The 19267-nt window shown below is 34.1% G+C and overlaps 1 protein-coding gene across 2 annotated transcripts in view; it reads right to left on the bottom strand.

Annotated features, from left to right (window-relative positions):
• The window catches only part of AXIN1 (axin 1), a 188665-nt gene that overhangs the window by 53822 nt on the left and 115576 nt on the right, over nt 1–19267 (bottom strand). For both annotated transcript variants that reach the window (XM_001364971.4, XM_056805760.1), the window contains one exon: nt 12219–12359. In XM_001364971.4, the coding sequence (XP_001365008.1) occupies nt 12219–12359 (141 nt within the window). The remainder of the gene's footprint in view (nt 1–12218; nt 12360–19267) is intronic.

Below are 19267 nucleotides of genomic sequence, written 5' to 3'. Positions count from 1 at the left end.
GGAACTATGATGTTCTTTGTACAAACCTTCAGGATTCTGATACTAGAATATGAGAGCTCCACTGTCTTTGATAGTGAAAAGACTTTGTCATAAATTTTTTTTGCAGATCTCTCCATTTTTTATCTGTTTGTTGCTCTTGTGCCAATTCTGTCTTTAAATATGCACAGGATCACTGTTGGATCTCCTCTCATGTTTTTTTAAATCTGGTTATTTCTTTAACTTGAGTTTTGCAAAGTGACAATGTTCTTCCACCTTCCTTTCCCATAAGGTTTTACAAATGAATTTGTATTCAAAACCAGTGTTGCTATTGACTGTTATGTCTCTGTTTGGTAAAGTCAAGTGATTGCTAACAAAAGTAGTTTTTAGACTTAAAAAGTGACATATTTGTTAGACTTCTTTAAGGAAGTATTATAGTTTTTGCTTTTATCTCTTCCTCTCTCAATTCTCAATTTCTGGAGGAAAAAAAAACTTGTTTAAATGCATTAGAGTTCCTCTAATTGAATGCCATCTTTTTATATCTTTTATTCTTCTAGTTTAATTTTGATCTTTGCTTTCATAAGTTATTTATCTCACTCTACATATATTGCAAGTTCAGTAATGACTCCTGCCCCTGCTAGGAAAAAAAAATTTTTTTTAAAAGATGATGTATGTTCAGAAATTCAATGCATGGAGACTCAATATATGGAGATATTCAAGAAATAATAAAACCAAGTGAGATTTATAGAATGTTTTACAGTTCATCCCACAACCATTTTGAGAAAAGACTACATGGATGGTAAAACTTGCTTTGATGAGATTATTAGAAGGGAAGTTAGCTTCCAGTTAGCTTGGAATAGAGATATTCCAAGCAGACATCATTAGAATAACATAGCTGACATAAAGTAGAATCCTGCTATGCTTATTGTTTCTTGACTGTTAAAAAATATACATGTCTATAACATAAATAAATATAAAGTTCTGTAGCACACAAAATTGCCTTAAAGGCTCTCCTTCAAAAAGAGTTCTAAAATACTCTTGGGAAATTCCTTTCCAAATTTAAAATTCTATAAGATACTTTATTTTTTTTTGGTACTTTGATACTTTAATACCCAAGATGATATCTTTCAAACACAAATATGCAGAACACTAAACTGTTGTCAGATGTGGAAAAGAAACTCTTCTTAGAGAAGTAATCTTGAACCACTGAAGCCAGTTGCCTCCCTGAACATGCCTCACTGTCCTCTTGACAAGATACTGAACTGAAGTGTTGTATTTTTTTAATTCACAGACTTTCTACATTAGTCCTTAAGATCCCATTCTCATGAGAGTGTTTGAGTTCTTTATTTTGATATCATTACTGTCAGTTTTGGCATAAAAACAGAAGGATATATGCTTGCCAAAAAAAAAAAAGATGTTCACTACTGTCATAGAGATTCTCTATAAATGATAACTTCCAGATGTTCCAGATTTGTAGATGATATTGTGCTCACTGAATCAATGACACCTTAAAACACTATGCGGCTTTATGAATGAGCTTCATAATCATGCTGGAGAGCTTGGTCTAATTTTCTAGATAAGAAAGAATAAGTGAAAAGACTACTTCTTGTCTGGACTATGACACACAAATAGATGGTCAAAGTATACAACTCATTCAATAGCATATATTTATCTTGTGAAATCTGAAAATGGAAAATGAGCTGGGCTCAGAAATCAACAATAGAAAGATAGTGTGAGCTGAATAGCTTTTTGGGTCTGGCTTATGTATAAATGGAAATTTTGTATCCTTGAACTACATCTCCCAGTATCCCTCTCCTTTTTTTTTTTAAACCCTTACCTTCTGTCTTGGAGTCAAATACTGTGTATTGGTTCCAAGGCAGAAGAGTGGTAAGGGCTAGGCAATGGAGGTTAAGTGATTTGCCCAGGGTCACACAGCTGGGAAGTGTCTAAGACCAGATTTGAACCTAGGACTTCCCATCTCTAGGCCTGGCTCTCAATCCACTGAGTTATCCAATTGCCCCCGAAAACTATACCATTTTAAAAGACTTCAACACTGTTCTTGAAATGAAGATGCTAAAAATTTTAATACAAATAATCTGGAGATAGTGTGGCTGCAAGTAATGGAACACTATAAGACAAAATTCAAAATCATCCAAAGAACTATTCATTCGTCTGGAAAGCAACTAGGAATTATGCTAAGAAAATGACTAGGCTGTCCACACCAGAGATACCACTATTAAACATATGTTAAAAGGAGACTGAAGATATGGCCCATTTGCACTAAAATATAGTTGCAGTTTTTTAAAGTGATAAAGGAATAGAAACAAAATATAACTGTCTGAATGGGGAATGGCTAAACAAATTGTTGTGTCTAACTATAACAGCATAGAGTAAGAAATAACCTAAATGAAGAATACAGTGAGACATGGGAAGGTTTGTATGAGATGATGTAAAATGTTAAAGCATGTTAAAAATGTTAAAAGAACCATGAAAATAATATGTTTTATGACTATAACAACAATAAAAAAGGATCCTGAATGCTGTGAAATTAAAATGATCAAATTCTGTTCTGAGGAGATATAAATATTAGTAGAAATCTGTTATTTGGAGAGGCAGGGGCTATGGGTATAGAAAGGGGGTAGACAAATTACTTTCCCTGCACCCCAGCTTATATTGTACAATTTGCAAATTTAGAATATTTTTCACATTTTATAATAAAACCCTTGGCTTGTATAGGAAAAAAAGTAGTGGGTCTAATGCCCATTTCTGTTGTAGAACAAGACAAAGGCTGTCAGAATTATGGCTAAATTTTGTTTAACTGAGTTTCCCCTTATAATTCTTTAATATGTAAGGGTTGCTCTAAAGGGAAGGAGGAGGAATAAATTGGGGAATCAGATATGTAAAGACAAGATCAATAAAAAAATTTTAATGGTAAAATCATCTTAGGAGTAATAGAGAAATATGTGTTGGGCATGAGAAGGCTTCAACACATTAAAAATAAGTAATTATGAGGAAGAAGAAGAGTAAAGGATGTTATCGAAGGCCTGCCTGAGGGTCGTCAGGAGGTGAGAATAAGGAAAAACCACTGGACAGACTATGTGACCCATATATATTCTTGCAATTAAAAGAAAAGAAGGAAGACAACCTCCTCCTCCCATTCCCACATACAGTGGATGTTCTTGTGACAAACTTCTAGGTGGGCAAGAGGGGAAGAGGATGAGTTTCTATTTTCATAAGTGGATAGGTTTTTATTTTCTTCATTGGAAGGAATCTACATATATTTGATAGTACTCGAGGTCAGGCATAAGTATTAATCAGATGATATGGCTATAAAACTATTTTTTGTGGAGAGCCACCTTAAATACCCATTTCAATTCAATACAAGTTTATTAAATGTCTATATATGCAAAATATGTTGTAGAAGAGACAAAGAGAGACTCATTCCAGGCCCCTAGGCTTCATAGTCCAGAAACTGAAGTAAGATATACACATATATAAATATAATACAAGTCTGAATAAGTAATATGAGGGGTATAAGTTATGAAGAAATCTCATATCAGTGGAGGATGCTAGGCATATATCCCAAGAATTTACTGACAAAACAAAAGTTCCCATTTACACCAAAATATTTATAGTAATACTCTTGTGATAGCAGAGAACTGGGAACAAAGCAAATGGTTGTCCTGTGATTCTCTAGACTTTGCCTTCATGCCTTAGTTGCCTTTCATCCTGGCACAATCTTCATTCCCTTAGGTACCTTTTCCACATTCCTCTCAGGGTCTACATTTTGGAGGGAGGCCCCAAGCTAGTCATCATTCCTCTCCGAGCTCGGTTTCTGATTCTCATGCCTAGCTATATATTCCTACCTCCCTTACCTGTCTTTCCCCAACTGTCTAAGCAAAGAACACAGAAAAAGCGATTAATTTTTTAATTTTTATTTTAAAAAACCCTTACCTTCTGTCTTAAAATTGGCACAAAATATTAGTTCCAAGACAGAAGCACAGAAAGGGCTAGGCAAATGGGATTAAGGACTTGCCCAGGATCACATCTGAACCCAGGACCTCCTGTCTCCAGACCTGGCTTTCTCTCCACCGACCCACTTCACTGCCCCAAAATCAAGCAATTTAAAAATGAATAAATAATATTTTTATAAATTCTTTGTAAGAAAATAGAGAAATGTAGAAATATTAATATAAATTAATACAAAGTGAAGTAAGCAGATCCAAAAAAATACATAACTACAATAATGTAATTGAATGAATAACCATAAAACAATTGAATATGAATGATGCAAAATTAAAAAAACAAAGAACAAGTTTGTTCTCAAAGAAGAAATATGAGACCTGCTCTAGTTTTCTCACACAAATCTGAATCAAGAGGTTTGGAAGACTAAATATACTTCAGGTTATTTGAATGTATTCACTGATTTTGTTGACCCCCCCCCTCTTTTCTACCTCTTAAAAATTAAAAAAAAAAAAATTCTTTGCCTTAAGGGATAGTTTTCATAGGATGTGGGGAGAGAGATATGGTTTTACATCTGGGCAGTGTAAAATGAAAAGATATTGATAAAAATCTATCAGACAAGAAAACCCCAAGGAATACAGGAAAGGAAAGACTTATATTGTATTCAAAACTCATCTAATTCCTTTGAAAACGGCGACAGAAATTCCTATTTTTTCTTTTTGTAAAACATAAAATAAATTATGTCACTGAATTCAGAATTTTAAAAAACAAGTTATGTTTCTGCACAAATATAAAGCTGTCCCTTAAGCAACGAGACTATTCAGAGTGCTGTATTTGGAGAATATGCTGAAATTATTTCACATTGTTGATAAAAGGTTCATCACAATTACCCTATACAACATCTAAAAAATAAACTGATGGATAAATAAATTACATGGGCCCCCTCAATATTGATAAAATTTTAAAAATTGTCTCTAAAACTATTGAAGGAACAAAAGAACACACTATTTGGAATGCTGTTTAAGTCAGTTACTAAATCATCATTGCACAATGGCTACAGTGTAATTCAGGTGCATTTTTTCCTTCTGGTGAAATTCTGTGTGTGCATGCAAGAGAGAGAAAGAGAGAAAGCACAAGAGGAAGTTCTGTCTACAGACTTAATCTCAGATGGTTAAGGCTTTAAATCAGTGAATATAAGAGTGAAAATGCATTTCTAGGAAAAGATATGATTAATGCCCAAAGATTAATATTACAGAAATGGCTACTCAATTAAGGAAAAAAATAACCTTATTTCAAAAGATTCTGAACAATAACTTATTTAGATGGTACCTTAAGATCTGAAGGATAGTATAATTGTAAGCAAAATAACCTTCCCTCTACTATCTCAGAGGAAGAGACAAGTATTGAGAAAGGTGGCAAAGAGAAGCAGAGAGAGCAGTAAAGAACACCTGAGCTTAGATCTTTTCTTCAGTCATTTACTATCCATGTGACTGACTCCAGGATATTCATGAACCACAGGTTTTTAATCTGTAAAATTAGGCTAATATATGAATTACCAACTTCATGGGGTATTTATAAAGAAAAGTCCTTTACAAAATGTAAACTCTGAGCTGTTAATAATTATTAAAAGGTCATTAGAATAAAAGAAAGCTAGGAGGACTTTGGGGCAGCTAGGTGGCCCAGTAGATAAAGTTCTATAGGTCCTAGAGTCAGGAAGATTCATTCATCTTTCTGAGTTCAAATCAGCCCTCGGATATTTACTAGCCAGGTGATTCTGGCCAAGTCACTTAACCCTCTTTCTCTGAGTTTCCTCATTTGTAAAATGAGTTGGAGAAGGAAATGACAAACTACTCCAGTGACTTTGCCAAGAAAACCACAAGTGGAGTCACAAAGAGTTGGACATGATTGTACAAAGGACTTGTGCCATTATTCTTTACCAAAGGCTATTATTTAAAGAAAGCATTAATGTAATAGAAAATTATAATAATTCCCTACTGAATGCATGACAACAATGACTAAAGATTAATGGGATTTGATGAAATTTTTACAATTTTCACAAAAGAATAATATAATTAATTAGTAATTAATTAGTTACCAAATAAAAGTGCAGTTGCTAACATATGGACTAGAAGTAAACCAAATGGGACAATTTGTATATTTGAACCAATTATACATTCACTGTAAAGGCAGCCTTTTGTTGGCAGGTAGGTTGCTGCTTAGTTTTTTTCTTTCATTTCTTAAATAATTAATCTTCAGTAGCTTAAGTCTAGGTGAAAAGAACAGACTTTTGTTCAGAGCATAGTAGTGAAAGGCTGAGAATGGCATCTAATCTACCCATATTCAGCCCTGCTGAGCTCCCTTTGATGAGACTTTAACTAAATTCCCTAGTGCCACCTCTGAACCTGGAACAGTTCTTCATTCAAAGCTCAATGCCAACTCAACTAAAGGAAGCAAACTCCAAGATAAGCATTTTCATTTTAACCTATTAAATTGTATTGAAAAGAAGACTAGAGGCAGAAAAGAAGGAACAAAATCAATATAACACAAAGCTCTCCTAATTTTTCAAGTAACTTTCTCTTTGATATATATAATAGCAAGAAATCTGAAAAAGTTGGAAATGTGTTCACTGGAAACTATTGAATAATTTCACAGTGTTCTTCAGATGCTACTGTCTAACTTTCTCATTTGTACCTTTAAGTTTGTAAGCAAGAAGAGAAAATTAAAAACTGTCCTTTGGTGAATAAATACTAATAACAAACATATTTCTTACAGCTAAAAAAAACACTTTGCTCACAGCTGTGAAGATAGGATTAACTCTCCTCCCCTTGCCTATTTCTAACTAATCAAATCAAGAACTTAAAGTACCCCTTCTTGACACTAAGTAAGAGTTCACAAGTCACTTGCTAGAGTGGGTGACAACTCCAGAGGTCACTGCTTCACCCCTGGGCGGGGCTAGGCAAATTGAAAGACTGCAATTGGTTTCCATAAAGTGGGGCAGGGACAGGAAGTGATGTGGAAAAGGAACTATTAAAAGTCCTGAACTTCCTGTCCAAGGGAGTTCTCCTTTGAAGTTTGTCTTTGGACGCTCTGCATTGGTGAGCTGAACTGAAGGAGGAGACCCTTCCTGGATCCTGTGTTGGCTTCCTGGATGAGTAGCTGGCCTTCCTTTCCTGGCTTCTGGAAAGACTAGTTCCGGAGAGGCCTTTCTTTCTTGGAAGAGGCTGTGTTGGTGGAACCCTTGCTGAAGACACCACTGGGACTCCTGGATGAAGAGACTACCTCAACTCCATGTGTAGATTGGGACTTGAGAGTCCTTGCCAGTTGGTGAGCTAGACGGCTCTGGACAGAAATTATAGGGCATCTAGCTAGGCGATATTTTCTACTTCCTTCCTACATTTCTCTATTTTACTAAATCTCTATTAAACTAAATTGTTAAGAGCAGCTAACAGACTCGTTAAGAGTTAATTTTTTAAATTGGTGACCACAATATTACTTTAGAACTTTCGTTTTTAGCATAAAACCTAAATTTTAAATTCTTACACAACCTTAGGAAATGTATATTTATTTAAACCAGTAGAGTTAAAAAATTTGCCACAGGCCATAACTAATAAATAATAGTATAGCTGGGACTTGAAACAAGTCTATAGAACTCCAACTCAGTGTTCTTTTTTATTATACCCCAAATGCTTCTCAATAATAATATAGAGTTGTTTTGAATATAGACTATATTCCTAAAATATGTGTGTGTATATATTATGTATACACTGGAATATAGTTATTCACTTTGGAAACTTGGTCTAGTCAAACCCAAGAATTTAAAAAGACCTTTAGAAGTTGAGAAAGAAGCTAATGTGGATGGCTAACTCTACTTTGGTCTGTCTGTTTCCCAGGATGCCATCTCTTCTTTCACTCTATTCCTAATGTGGCTTAGACAGTTTGGTTACCAACCTTGGAAATCAACTACTCTGGGGGATCCACTACCATGACTACTTTTAGGCTCTGGGACATTTAAAAATGAACTCCATATAACCCAATTCTGCAGCTGCAAACAGAAGTTCTGAAATTAACTATGTCTATTTATAATTAAGCAAAGGGAATAATCCTATTATTGGTAAAATGTTTAAATGATCTTCTCCTACTACTTAACCCAGGAGTTGTCATTAGAGGTGAAAGAAAGCATTAAAACTTTCCAGGGAGAATAGTAAAAGATTTGGGTAGGAAAATTCAAGACAATCACCTGAAGTTTGCTATGCAACCAGGAGTATTTGGTGAGGAGAGGGAGAAGAAAAAGAAAGAGGTGGGGAAAAGGAGGAGAGCGAGAGCGAGAGAGAGCGAGAGTGCAAGAGAGGGGGGTAATAGGGAAATTGTTGCTTTTGGTGCTCATAGATCAGTGAGGTCTAAACAGCATCTAATACTAATAAGAGAACAATTTATTACAGGCCATGCTCAGATTTTATGTGATCCAAATTGAGATGGAGGAAGGTGAGAGGATTCAAATGTAGTCTGATGTTTGGGCAAATACGGTAGCTCCTTTTTTTTTTTTTTAAGAATTGAAAATGTTTATTTAATTAATTGATTTAGAATATTTTTCCAGGGTTACATGATTCATGTTCTTTCCTCCCTCCCCTTCCCCACCTCCATAGTCAACGATTAATCCCACTGAGTTTTACATATGTCTTTAATCAAGATCTATTTTATGGTAGCTAGTTTATGTGATCCTCAATAACAATCTGGTGAAGGAGGAAGCTAGGTGGCTCAGTGGATTAAGAGTCAGATCTAGATATGGGAGATTCTGGGTTCAAATCCAACATTCTGGGTTCAAATCAGACACTTCCTAACTATATTACCCTAGGCAAGTTATTTAAACCCCATTGCCTGGAACTTACTCCTCTTCTGCTTTGGAACCAATATACACTATTGATTTCTAAGACAGAAGGTAAAAGTTTATTTAAACAACAACAACAACAACCTGGTGAAATATGTTGTATAAGTAATAACTATTTAAATGTAAACCCAGAAGGGCTAAATCATTTGACCAAAGTCATATAGCTTACTAAGTGCTAAAACCAGGATTTGAACTCGAATCTCTTGGTTTCAAAAATCAAGTGTTCTTTCTACCACATTGACATAGATAAAATGTAAGAGGGTAAAGAAGGTCTTAATTAAAGGTCTAAATGACCTTTAATATTCACAATAAATAAAACTTTCTTATAGGAACTCACGTTGACATTAACTAATATACATATCTCTGCCTCCTGCAACAAAAGAATGTGAAAACTACTAATACCAGTTCCTAATCAGGACAGAAAAAGATAATGGTACTAATGTCCCCATGTCTGTCTCTGTCTCTGTCTGTCTCTGTCTCTCTGTCTCTGTCTGTCTCTCAATCTCTCTCTCTGTCTCTCTCTCTCTCATCCTTACCTCCTTTCTTAGAAGCTATACTAAGTATTGGTTTCAAAGCAGAAGAGCAGTAAGGGCTAGGACATGAAGGTTAAGTGACTTACTTAGGGTCACACAGCTAGGAAATGTGTTAGGCCAGAACTGAACCAAGGACCTCCCATCTCCAAGCTTGGCTCTCTATCCACTGAACCACCTAACTGCCTCTATACAAATTTTTTGTAAATACACCAAAAATTAAACCCCAGAGGCCCAGAAAATGAGGAAGTTCTAGATATAACTAAAAATGTTTCTTATTATCCAACAGATAATTTTTTGACAAATGGGATAAAATTAGGAGCACAAAAATTAATCTAGCTATTTTATCATATTGCAAGTAGTATTAAAATAATGATAATAAGAACAGCTAGCATTTATATAGTGCCTCCAATGTGCCAGGTGTGTTGCAGAGAACTTTACAAATATTAACTTACTGGATCCTCACAAAAAACTTGAGATGTAAATGCATTGTTATCCTCATGTAAAGAAACTGAGGTAAACAGAGGTTAAGAGATTTCTCTAATGTCAGACAATTAGTAAGTGTATAAGGCTGGATTCGAACATGGCCTTCCTCTCCTCAGATCCTGTGTACTATCTCCTGCCTAACTGCCTCTAAGCACATCAGATTTGTGTAATAGGTGAATTAGATGATTAAAAGGATTCACTGAAGAACATTCCTCTAACACATGGTCCAATGGAAAAAAACAACAACTAAGTGGTAAATGACACAAACCCTTTTACCGAGCTTTAGTGGATTCATGCACGATTTCATGGATATGTGTACTCCTTCCAATAATGTAGGCTATAATGCTTTCATACCTTTTCATCCAGTGGGATTATTGTCCATGTTTCCCCATAAATACTCCATGAAAGATATGCCCAATGTACTAAAGGACTTCCCTTTAAAAACAAACAAACAAACAAAAAAAGAAAGAAAAAAGTATCTCTTGCGTATGAACATTCCATTCAGAATGATTACATAGTGTTCACCTTCTTGCTAGAAGACTATGTTTCCTGAATATATTTAATGTCACTTCTGGAAGATTTTTCTTAGTTACCTTGTAGGTTAATTCTTCTAAGATTATATGGTGTTACCATGAATCACTGCCATATAGTACTAGGAAAATATTAATGTTAAAAACATAAGATTTATAGCAGTAAAACATTTGGAAGCCCTGAACAATTTCTCACATTTAATTCAGTTCAATCTCTTTGACCTCTATTCAATTATAGGTTTAGCTTACTGAGCATTAGAAATATGTTAATTATCAATAAACAAGGCACATCTGTCCCATCAATGTTAGGTTCCCTGAAATAATAATGACTGAAAATCACTATCAGACTGAGGGCTCATTTTATAACACAGTTCTTCTTCCTAGGGAAACCATCAGTTCTCTATAAATGTATAAACAGTTATTATCTTCAATTAATAATTGAAGCTGAATCCTTATAATAACATTAACAATTTTAATTCTCTTGAAGAGATATTAAACAGTTTAGCTTCAGCAGAATGCCTCTAAGTTGGACTAGTTTACTAGACAGTGCTGTAAAAGAGAGAGAGGAAAAAAAGATCTTTTTGTTGTCACTATTCTAATAATTTCCAAGTTCTGAAAAAAGGAAAATATGAGCTGACACAGCCTTGGGTAATTAGAAGGAAACTTAGATCAAGAGTTATCACTAGTTAGCAATGTGATTCTTTGATAGGTCACTCCTCCTTCTCTGGGGCTGAGTTTCCTTACCTGTAAAACAAATAGACTAGACTTGATTATCTCTAAGGTCCCTTTCTAGCACTAACAATCAGTGATTACAAGAACTACCTATGAATCTATTATTTATCAAAATATACTCCCTTTCCAACTTCACCATATTATTACGCAACAAATGTCTCTTATTTTGAAGCATTATTTTTATTGATCATGCCAGGCTGTGATTACAACATAGTACCAGTATTTATATGGCATTTGCCTTCTCCTAATACAAAATAAAACTCACACATTTTAAGGAATTGGTATATGTACCTCAAATAAAAGAACACTCTAACTAAAGTCCAGATTGAGCTTTTTATTCTATATCTGTGTTCATTAAGTAGAGGAAGACATACTTTAGGAAGCTGAGGGGCTGTGCATTTTATCTATTGGTAGCTCTCTCATTTGCCCAGATAAGCAGGTAACTATTTTTTTCCCTGATCTACATTAATTACATGAATAATTAATTACATGAATAATAAGAAAGTATTCTTTCTTTGACACCAAACACATTAAAGATATGTAGTCAAATGAACAAAGAATGCCCTCTCCCTTTAGCAAACCTGATTCTGACCACTGCTTGATCTTTTTTAGCTACTGCTGAAAATAAGATTGATGCAACAGATGTATAAAAAGCACCCAGGGAGTGGGAGGTGGGGGAGAGCAACAGCATCTAGTATAGAACAAGGACAATAAAAAGAAACAAGAAACAAGTGATGTGAAAAGTTTGAACTTTGTGGAAACCATTTAGAACCAATGCTTTCAAGTATACTTATTAAAGATTCTTAAATAAGCCTGAAATATTTTTGTTGAAACCATGCTTGGGAAGACAATGTGAAAAGAATAGTTTTGCTGGATGAAAAAAAAATTTTTTTTTAAAGGCTCATATAATGGGATCAATGAAATGCATGATACAAAAATTTTAATTTGACTCTCCATGTATCAATGGAATGTTTAGAAATATACATAATCTCAATATAAAAATATGGTAGCAAGACCACTAAGTAAACAAACTGAGTCATGCAGAAGAAAGGAAGCTGCATATTAATGAGGCTTTTGATAACTGACTCATTTTCAAAAGAAATCAAAATGACTTACACACTGCTATCAGTGAGGGACATTGTGTCAGCATCACTGGACATACTCTGCTGTTCGCTGTCATTGGCACTGGTGGCTGGTGCTAGAGCATAACCAGAATTGACATAGTAAGGATTGACAGGTTCCCTCCATGAACCATGCCTGTAAAAGGAAAAAAAAAATTCATATTTAGTCATCATCACTTTGAGTATTTCCCAAAGTACAAAGATTTTATACAAACATTGGTAGTTTCACAAATCGCCAAGAGAGAAATCTATAAGGATATCAAAGGTACAGGAAATGGTGCCATGTACTCAAAAATGTTTTGATATCCTTTTCTTTTTTTTTTTAATAAACCGTTACCTTCCGTCTTGGAGTCAATACTGTGTATTGGCTCCAAGGCAGAAGAGTGGTAAGGGCTAGGCAATGGGGGTCAAGTGACTTGCCCAGGGTCAGACAGCTAGGAAGTGGCTGAGGCCAGATTTGAACCTAGGACCTCCCGTCTCTAGGACTGGCTCTTAATCCACTGAGCTACCCAGCTGCCCCCATATCCTTTTCTTTTTTAACAGCAGCAGAATTTGTCTTTTATCTTTTCCCTTAACCTGCCCATATGTCCATCCCATATATAAACAATATTTTTAAAGAAAAAGACGGAAGAAAGGAAAAGGAAGCAGCAAACTGATCAATATATTTTAAAAGTATGAAAATATGCGCAACATTCTGTACTTGGGCACCTACTACTTACTATCTTTCCTTTGGGGTTGTACTTGTTCTATGTAATTTCGTAATATTTGCTTTTGATTTTTTGTGGTTACTTACATATATAAGTAGTAATTGTGTGTATTGTTTTCTTGGCTCTGTATCATGTCATATAAACCTTTTTATACTTCTTTATATCTATTATATTGATCATGTATTATTAGATCAAAGTATTACAATTAATTTAGCCAATCATCCACATACACCCCCAGATCTAAGTTATTTGAGTCTGAAAAATTATTTCACCCTGTCTTTCTGCAGATTATGCTGCTCCAGAATTCACTTCTGAGGCATTATGTCAGGGTTTTTTTGATGATTTGAGAGGATAATTTGGTAGAGATCAGGTGGATCTGTGTACCTTTTCTGATATCTTCCTAAATTCTCATCAGAGAAATTTAATAGAAATTTTTTTCTCATTCAACCACTTTCCTTCCTATTCTAAATGCACTTATTTTATTTGTACAGAAACTTTTCAGTTTCATGTAATCAAAGAGATTATTTTTACCTTTTGTAATCAATCATCTCTATTCCTTGTTTGGTTAAGAATCTATTTCTTACCTTCACTTGTTGTAGGGCACAACTTAAGCCTAATTTTTGCTAGAATATTTTTTAGTTTTCCCATTTCTCAATTAAATAGGAAGTTCTTTCCTAAATAATTTCTGTTTTGGGGGTTATCAAATCTGGGCTGGTTCTTAATGATTCTAATTTCCACTAATTTACCTCTCTATTTTCTAACCAATATCAAATGGTTTTGATGATTGCTACTTTGTAATACAATTTGAGATACTGTGTAGTCCTTTAATCTATCCTTTTTTCCCATTATTTCTCTTGATAGTTTAGATTTCTTGTTTCTTCAAGTTAATTTTGTCAATTTCTTAAAGTATCTCTTTGACAGCATTTTTGGTATAGTGATATTTTAATTATATTGACATTATCTTCCAACTATTTGGGTTGTTCTTTATTTCTTTAATGTGCACTTTGTAATTGACTCTGTAAGAAATTTTAAGTGTTTTGGGAGAGTTAAAAATATTTTATGTATTTTATAGTCATTGTGATTACATTTAATTACTGCTTTTTAGATTTAATGGTCATAAAGAAAGAAATTTTAAACTGTTACCTTCTGTCTTGGAATCAACACAGTATTGATTCCAAGGGAGAAGAGAGGTAAAGGTTAGGCAATTGGGTTTAAGTGACTTGCCCAGGGTCAAATAAGTAGGAAGTATCTGAGGCCAGATTCAAATTTAAGTGTTCCCAAATCTAGGCTTTGTGCTTTATCCACTATGTTACCTAGCTGTCCCTAGGAGATGGTTTTTGAATGTTTATTTTGAAGCCTGCAGCTTTGTTAGCACAAACAATTGACTCAATTAGTATCTACTGCTAATGTCTTGGGATTTTTAAAAAGTAAACCATCATATCATCAGCAATCAGGAAATAGTTTTATCTTCCTTTTGTCTGTGGTTATGTCTTTAATTTCTTTCATTTGTCTAAATGCCAAAGCTAGCATTTCTAGAACTAGGCAGCTCTACTTTACTACTGTATTAACTGGGAAAGTTTCAAGTACATCCCTGCTTTTGGTTTTAAATAATTTTATTATATTCAAAAAGTTCCTTCTTATAGCTATCTTTTATAAGATGTTTAGCATAAATTCGGGTTATACTTAGTCAAAGGCTTTTTGCACCAATTGTGATAATTGTATAGTTCTGAATGTTTTTGTCTTTAATATGATTTACAAAAATATTTTTAAATTGCAAAGAACCAGAACAAAAGTAGGTTCCCATTGACTATAAAAATGGGCAAAAACATTGTGACATATTATACAGTATGCAACATAATTATTATGCCATAATAAATTATATAATGTGAAATAGGTGTGAAATGAGACAAATATCTTCAGTCAGGGACAATTTATGGATCTGTTGTTTTTAAGTATACAGTATTACAAGAGAGGCATCTATGGGGGAACAGAAAGCATTAGAAAGTGGCAGTGATGTAAAAAAAAAACAAAGCTCGGAGATGTTAATATAAAGCTATTTAAACAATACAGTATAATAAAGATAAAAATATAAATGCTCTAGTTATGAAATATTACTGTGCTACAAACTATTATATACAGAGAAGCACAAGAAAACTCAAAAGACCTTATGCAAAGTGAAGTAGGAAGAATTAAGAAAATATCCATAACTATTACACAATATTGTTCATAGAAAAAATAAAATAAGTGAAACTAAAAGATTCACACTGGTCATGCTTAGCTCAAGAAAAGAGATATGAGAAAGCACTTTGCAAAGATAAGTATAGCGCAGTGTGTGTGTGTGTGTGTGTGTGTGTGTGTGTGTGTGTGTGTGTGTGTGTGTGTTTAATAGGGTTCTTCCCCCTTTTTATTCTTTGTTATGGGGCAGCTCTCTGGAAAAGGGAGGAAAGAGGGATGTAAATTTTTGTAATCTAAAGGTAAAAGTTATCAATAAAATTGTATTTTTAAAAATAGTTTTACTCTAAGGCAGAATACTGCTTGCAGTAAGTAGTATCTATGCCATCAGTAAATTAAAGTCCTGTCTTATCTTGAACAAATCACTGAACCTTTTTGTGATAAGTTTCGTTTTCTATAAAGTGATATGGTTAGCTTAGATAACTGTTAAGATTTCTTCCAGCTACAGCATTCATTAATTCTGAACATTAAATTCTAGTCAACAAATACTTATTATGGGTTTATTATGTGAAGGTATTGTTCTGGGGATACAAAAATGAAATATACAATTGTTACCAGCAAGGACTTTACAATTACACATTTATGATGAATGGCATATTAGATGGTAATAATGAGATAATGTTTTTGAAAATGACTATACTTAAGTACTTTGTTATTGTTTCTCTTATTATAAATCTGAAAATGTTAAATATGGGCTTCATTATTCTTTTATTCTACCTATTGTTTATAGCACAGCCTTACTCAAGCCTCATGGTGAAACAGAAGCAGCTGTGGGTTCTCAAAGGCAAAGTTCAAGTTTTAACAGGTTCAAGGAAGCTGAATCTAGCAATAGATAATCTAAATTCAGAAATCAAGATGACTGCTGAAGGATTCCCAGTCTTTTCTTTCCTCTATGCTGACTCCACTCTGGTTATCAAACCAATCTCGTCCTTGGGTTAACTAGCTCTAAGAGACGAACTTTTCTCTTATCTTGCCCAGAACTAGAGTTCTGGACCACTTCCCACCATCTCCTCTCCATTACTACATCCTCAACCTCCCTTTTCTAACTCTCTAGTTAGTTGATATCTTCTCAGAAAAGTAAGGTTCCTTGAGGGCAGGGAATACCTGGGTTACTTTTTATTTAAAACTCTGGCTTAGAATAGTAATATTCAACACATAGGCACTGAATGAATGCTTTATGTATCTCTTTCTGATTCATTTTTTTTAGCTACAGCAACTTGTAATGCTGAGGAACTGCAGAATAAATGATGGAGGAAAGAGAATGAAAAGTAAACCTGTATTGTTGATAATAAGCTGTCTATTATAATCTTTTTTCTATAATCCTTCCTTTAATTCTTAAAATCAATAGGTGGATATACTGTTTTATTAGAGACCAAGGACCTTAACATCTTACAGCCTCAAAGAGTACATATACTATAGTAACTGTAAACAGTATCACATATAAATGAAACCCAAGTTAACCCCACAACCAAAACTTAAACCAAAGTATGCAAAGTAGATAATTACACAGAGTGAGAGTAGAAATACTACTTAAAATTATTTTATTTTTTTAAAAACCCTTACCTTCTGTCTTGGAGTCAATACTGTGTATTGGCTCCAAGGCAGAAGAGTGGTAAGGGCTAGGCAATGGGGGTCAAGTGACTTGCTCAGGGTCACACAGTTGGGAAGTGTCTGAGGCCAAATTTGAACCCAGGACCTCGCATCTCTAGGCCTGACTCTCAATCCACTGAGCTACCCAGCTGCCCCCTTAAAATTATTTTAGAATAAATAAATTTTAATTAATAGCAAAATAAGTGTATGTATTAGCAATATAAGACCAAAATGGCAAATCCCATACCCAAAATGGCAGATATGTATTTCTTTTGTGATAAATCATGGTCCATGTTACACTGAAAGCTCAAAACCTCATAAGGACAGAAACATACAATGAGATGGGTGGGTATGTAATGTTTAAAACTTGCCTAAGGCACAGAAATATCTTGTTCTTCCATCATTATTCATAGTAGTGACATAAGCGATTAGATGCAATTTGAGTTCTCATGCAGACACACATCAGTAGCTCTCCGAAAGTTTCAATCTGAAATGATGTTTGCTCTAGAGTAGCTGCTTATATTCCTACCATTTCCCAAACCCAAAATTAAAATTCCTAAGTTGTAATTAACATTTCTATAGCACTTCCTAACTTATTAGGTACTTTCTTTATGAACCAGTCATGTTGGTTTTACAAGTATTACATCCTTTTATTTCTACTTTGTCTCTCTAGAGACAAAAACTGTGTTTTTCAAAATTTAATTGCTAAGAGTATATGACAAGTTTAACCTTAGAATTGGAACTCAAATGCAGGTCTTCTAAACTCTAAATCTAGTACACCACCTTGCCTCTCTCTTCTAAATTGCAAACAAAACACAGGTCCCTTTCAGAGAATTGGCCAACTCATATTTATTTATATTCCATTCAAAGACAATCTCAAATTGAAGTACTTTAATATTTGAAGTCTTCTATTCATAATCCAACTTCTAGTGTACCTGTTGTTGGACATAAAATGGCTCACACTCAATCTTATTACTCTATTAGTGAAGGCATCCTTTTCCCTTCCAAGACAGCTATTAAACTCATTCATTGACTATGACACAATTTTGCAAGCAAAGTTCTCTTTATCTCTATTTTTCTGACAGGTTTTTTTGAAACATATCTACTTTCATTCTGAAACATTCCACTATAATTGGGGAAAAGTAAGGGAGAACAGGTAGAAGATGGGGGTTCAGAGTTTTCATAAGAATATAATACTATTAGAATGTCAGAAAGTCTTCTTTCAAATGTCAAGCAAGCCTTCCTTATAGATTAGGCTTTGTAGATAATCTCATTATAATGTAGCGCTGAATGACAATTGGTTTCTGAAATTAACCTTCTGAACATTTTAAGATGAAAATGCAAATTGCACAGAACAATAATTTCTCTTTACCTTTAAACAAAGTTCTGAGGTAATGAATTTAATGAAAAGTAGACACTGATGAGTCTAAATAGCATAGAACAGGTACATGGGCACCCCTCTAATTGATTCTCATAAAAAACCACTTAGGGAGAAATACATGTAATGTATACATGACAACATATTGCTTTTGGGATCTAGAGCAAAGACTATGTTTTCACAATGATGATGCTATGGGCATTCTTTTGAGGCACAATGGTATCTATACCCCAATGGAAAGTGTAAAAGATGACAGCATGATATAATGGAAAGAGAACTTAACTGGATTCAGAAAACCTAAATTCAACTCCTAACTTTGCTACTTTCTAGAGCTATATGATGACGCAACTCATTTTTACTTCTTTGTGTCTCAATCTCTAAAGTCCCTTCAAATTCAGACATACTAGTTACATGCATATGGACGTTATCATACTTGGTTGCTGATATGTGGTTATGTTATCTTATATTGCCAAGCTGTAAGGTATTAGAATGCTGATAAATAAAAGAACTCACTCATAAACTTGAAGTACTCTTGGGAAAAATAGCCATATTTGGGGACTATGTTATCCCAAGTTGTATTACCATGCTATGCTGAATACAGCATCATAATAATTCCTAAAAATATGACATTTATACTTATGTTACATACATCTTTACTACCACCATTAAAGATTAGAAGTATTTAGTGCAGCAGTGACACCAGTAGGTCCAATATTCTTGAGTAAACAAACCTCTTTTTGGAAGACTTAACATTAATGATTTGGTAACTAATTATTACAATAAAGTGATTAATGTGAGGAAGTACAAAGGTACATGTCTAAATCTCATATTTCCTCTTGTTTTAAACCTGTCTCCCCCATTAAAAGTAAGCATGCTGGACAAAGTCACGTTTTTTTCTGCTCCCTTGCCTAATACCTGATATACTGCTGAAATTGCTAGTCAGCAAATGTTACTGACACTCCTAGATAAATACCTAAAAATAAAGTTACTTCTTAGCAGCAGGATTAAGAAGTAATTACTTACGGCAATGCATTTTATTTTATTTTCCCTGGAAAAGATATAAAAGATATAACTACTAAAATAGTAGAGAAATTTTTCTATAGGGATAACTCAAGAGAAGGTCAAATCAAATAAGCT

Source organism: Monodelphis domestica, chromosome 7, assembly GCF_027887165.1.
Source record: "Monodelphis domestica isolate mMonDom1 chromosome 7, mMonDom1.pri, whole genome shotgun sequence".
Classification (NCBI taxonomy): domain Eukaryota; kingdom Metazoa; phylum Chordata; class Mammalia; order Didelphimorphia; family Didelphidae; genus Monodelphis; species Monodelphis domestica.
This window is presented reverse-complemented; position numbering and strand designations above follow the sequence as displayed.